The sequence below is a fragment of the Pterocles gutturalis genome, unplaced genomic scaffold (genome assembly GCF_000699245.1).
Source record: "Pterocles gutturalis isolate BGI_N339 unplaced genomic scaffold, ASM69924v1 scaffold45811, whole genome shotgun sequence".
Taxonomy (NCBI): Eukaryota; Metazoa; Chordata; class Aves; order Pterocliformes; family Pteroclidae; genus Pterocles; species Pterocles gutturalis.
The window spans coordinates 1-3,164 of record NW_010107532.1 but is presented as its reverse complement, the minus strand read 5'-3'; the positions used below and the strand labels follow the sequence as shown (position 1 = coordinate 3,164).

General features: G+C 41.4%; 1 protein-coding gene across 1 annotated transcript; it reads right to left on the bottom strand.

Moving 5' to 3' along the window:
* Nucleotides 1–433: 433 nt before the first annotated feature.
* On the bottom strand, nt 434–2,565 carry HSBP1 (heat shock factor binding protein 1; the record flags this gene model as incomplete). Its single annotated transcript, XM_010088108.1, has 3 exons — nt 434–690; nt 2,177–2,296; nt 2,499–2,565. Coding segments are annotated over 2 exons (186 nt in total), but the record flags the coding sequence as incomplete, so codon positions are not given.
* Nucleotides 2,566–3,164: the final 599 nt, after the last annotated feature.

The following is a 3,164-nucleotide window of genomic DNA, read 5'->3' as shown; positions in this document are numbered from 1 at the left end:
CCCCACAGTGAGATCTGTCATAGCTAATAGTTCCTTGTCTCTCTAAATGTGACAGATTTGAATGGCAATGTTTGTTCAACTGTGTACAGATGTCTCTGATGTTAAATCTGTATTTCTGTTTTACGTTCTAGGAACACACAAGGAAGGTAATGCCAAGAGTATGAGATGATTTTGGATGTTCAGTGTCTTACATTTCCAAAATCACTGTATTACAAGAAAGAAAATAACACATAGTCCTCAACTAGTTGAGTGACTGATGGCTTAGACCTAAGATTAATGCTATGTTTCAATATTTTGCTTCATTCCACTAAGTTACGTAGGACAAGTTCAGATTTCCATTCAGTGGGAGTCACTAGATGTTTAGCTATCAAAAATGAAACATCTACAAAAAGCATAAGAGAAAAAAGTGACTTCACAAAAATACACCCAGTAGTTGAGATCCACAAGATCTGTGTTTTAATAACACAACTAATTGATCCTCGTAACAAGAATTCAAAAAGTGAAATTACAGTACACAAATCAAAATATAAACTAACCTATCCCTAACTATACAATATACATTAGGAATGCAAGCTCTGTAACAATATAAAAATGCTTTTACACACAGTAGTTGCAAAAAGCTGTTCTGTCATTCCAAGGATTTGTAGAAAAAAAAAAGTCTTCCAGGATTCATCTTAAGTTACTGGCAATCTGTTGGGGAAAAATAATAATAAAAAATACATTACTGAGAAGAACTAAGAGAATCGTTCACATCAAAAATTTTAATTCGTGGGGTTCAGGCTAAGGGAACTGGCACTGGGGGCAACGATGCCCACAGTGATTTGTACTTCTGTCAAAGTGTCACAAAGAACAGGTATCTCAGCAAGTAAGACATACACCTGTTTCAAACACCTGCCTTTATACAGGCTGCACAGCATTCTAGAGGTGACCTCAGAGTTTCAAGCCTAAGAGAAGCTGAGAGATGTCATAGCCACCTTAAAAAAAAGGTTCATCTAACAAACATGATACACCTAATCCTTATTTAACACTTGCTTTCCACAGATCACAAAAATCAAGCTCCATACAAGCTGAAGTGAAATCTTAGTGCTCACATATTACAGTTGAGCACCACACCCCTCCCTTGTTTCTCCTGTAACAGCTTTGGCACGCCTGTGTCGCCCCCACCTTCTGAAATGTCTTTAGCAATTGTTGTAAATGCTGCAAGTGGTGCTACCTGATCTCTCGCATGTATTCACGTGGTTTTGTACTAGATTCTGAACTGCTGCTTGCCATGTAGATGAAACATCTACTTCTCCAACGTTTCTGTGTAATATAGGGACAGGTTATCAATTAAGAAATTACATAAGAATACAGAATATCACATTTACCTTCCAATAAGAAATTTTTTTTCCAGGGAGCACTGCCCTAGAATACACTTTGCCTCAAGTCTGAGTGTTGTCTTATGCTGTTCAAGTCAGGACCTGCCGCTGCTTTGCAGTGGCATATGTGAGTCACGTACTCCCAGCAAGCTCCTGACTTACACAGGAGGGATTTACAGCTGACCGACAATAACTCACTCATGAGCCTCTGTGCACAGGAGGGATTTACAGCTGATCGACAGCAGCTCACTCCTTACCCTCTCTGCACAGCAGCAAGCCTGCAGTTTTAGGAGCTTATCAGGAGCTGAAGTCTACAGGATGCAGTGGAAGATGGAGGAGTAGCACCTCGCTCACACAAGCTTTCCAGCTATGGAAACTGGAGTGGATGTTGGGAATGAGTGTGAGATTGTGGTCCTTTTCAAAAGACTCAAACATGATGACAGAAGGGAAAAGAAAACTACATTTATTACCTGTATTTTTTCCCATCTCGGCCTCCTTCCCATGCTGCAATGACAGTCATTACTTCAGCCCTCACTAAGAGTACCAGAGTGTGTAAAATGAGTATAGCTATTGCACTTCCTCAAAACTAACAAGATGACAAAAATAACTCTCCTCCCAATACTGGTGAAAAAAACATCCCTGCTATGAGGAGCCTGATGAGGAGAGCTTCTTAAAAATTCTTGTATTACAAGGTACAGAGCTGCTTTGAATGAATTTCAGACTACCTCACAAATCAAAGGAAAAACCCCATCTACATTAAAGTCAGTAATTTGTAATTGCAGGTGACTTGAGGATTTGTTCCTAAGCAATTGTCTCACTTTAACTCTTGTTAGGAGCAGGGGCCTTGTTCTCGCCTTCCAATTCTTCCACTCCTGCTTGCGTCATGAGGTCTGCTATGTTCTTCTCCAGGTCGTCTATGCGACAGCTCATGTCATCAAGTTCACTGGAGTTAAGGACTATGATTGTAGTACAGTAGTGGCCGAGTTGTTTTCTAGAATATTTTTTTTGTTATTGTTGTTTTGCGGTTTTTATTACGGCTTTGATCAAACACTTAAGAGTCACTTTAAATTTACCTTCCAAACCCCACGGGTAAATTTAATACCCGTGCATCTGTACCCATCTAACTTCAAAAAAGGATATTTCTCCCAATGATTTGGTCAGACATGGTTTGAAATTTGTCCTGCATTTGCTGAAGCAATGTCTGCACCTAATAAAAAGGAAAAAAAGAAATAATTTGTTTTCATTAAGGAGGTTGTTACAGTAATTAATCTCATGCAATGAGGTAAGTCCAATGTTTTCTTTCATTAACGGTGCACAAACTCTGCAGTATAAATCCAGAGTTAACAACATATTTTTACGTATAGATATACATATCTGTACACAAAGGAGAGCTGAGGCTCATAATGAACAATTTTAAGATCTAGAAAAAGCCAAAATTCCACAACCAGGACTAAACCCACAACAGCTGCTTCCAACGTTCCCCGTTAACCACACGATGACACTCTCCGGTATCAGAACAACAGCCTTTCCCTCCACACTCCCAACCCCTCGATCTTGATGATCCTTGAGGTCTTTTCCAACCTTAATGATTCTATGATTCTGTGATTCTTCCCTACCCCCCCCCCAGCCACAGCCAGCTCCTCCCGAGGCACGGAGACCCCGCTGCCCCGGCTGACACCCCCCGGGGGCGGCCCCAGCAGAGGGGACACCCGGCCCCCTGCGAGGCGGCAGGAACAGCAGAAGCGGTTTATCATAGGAACCGGGAAAAAAAGGCCCAGGTAACACCCTCAGGCCGGCAGCCCCCCA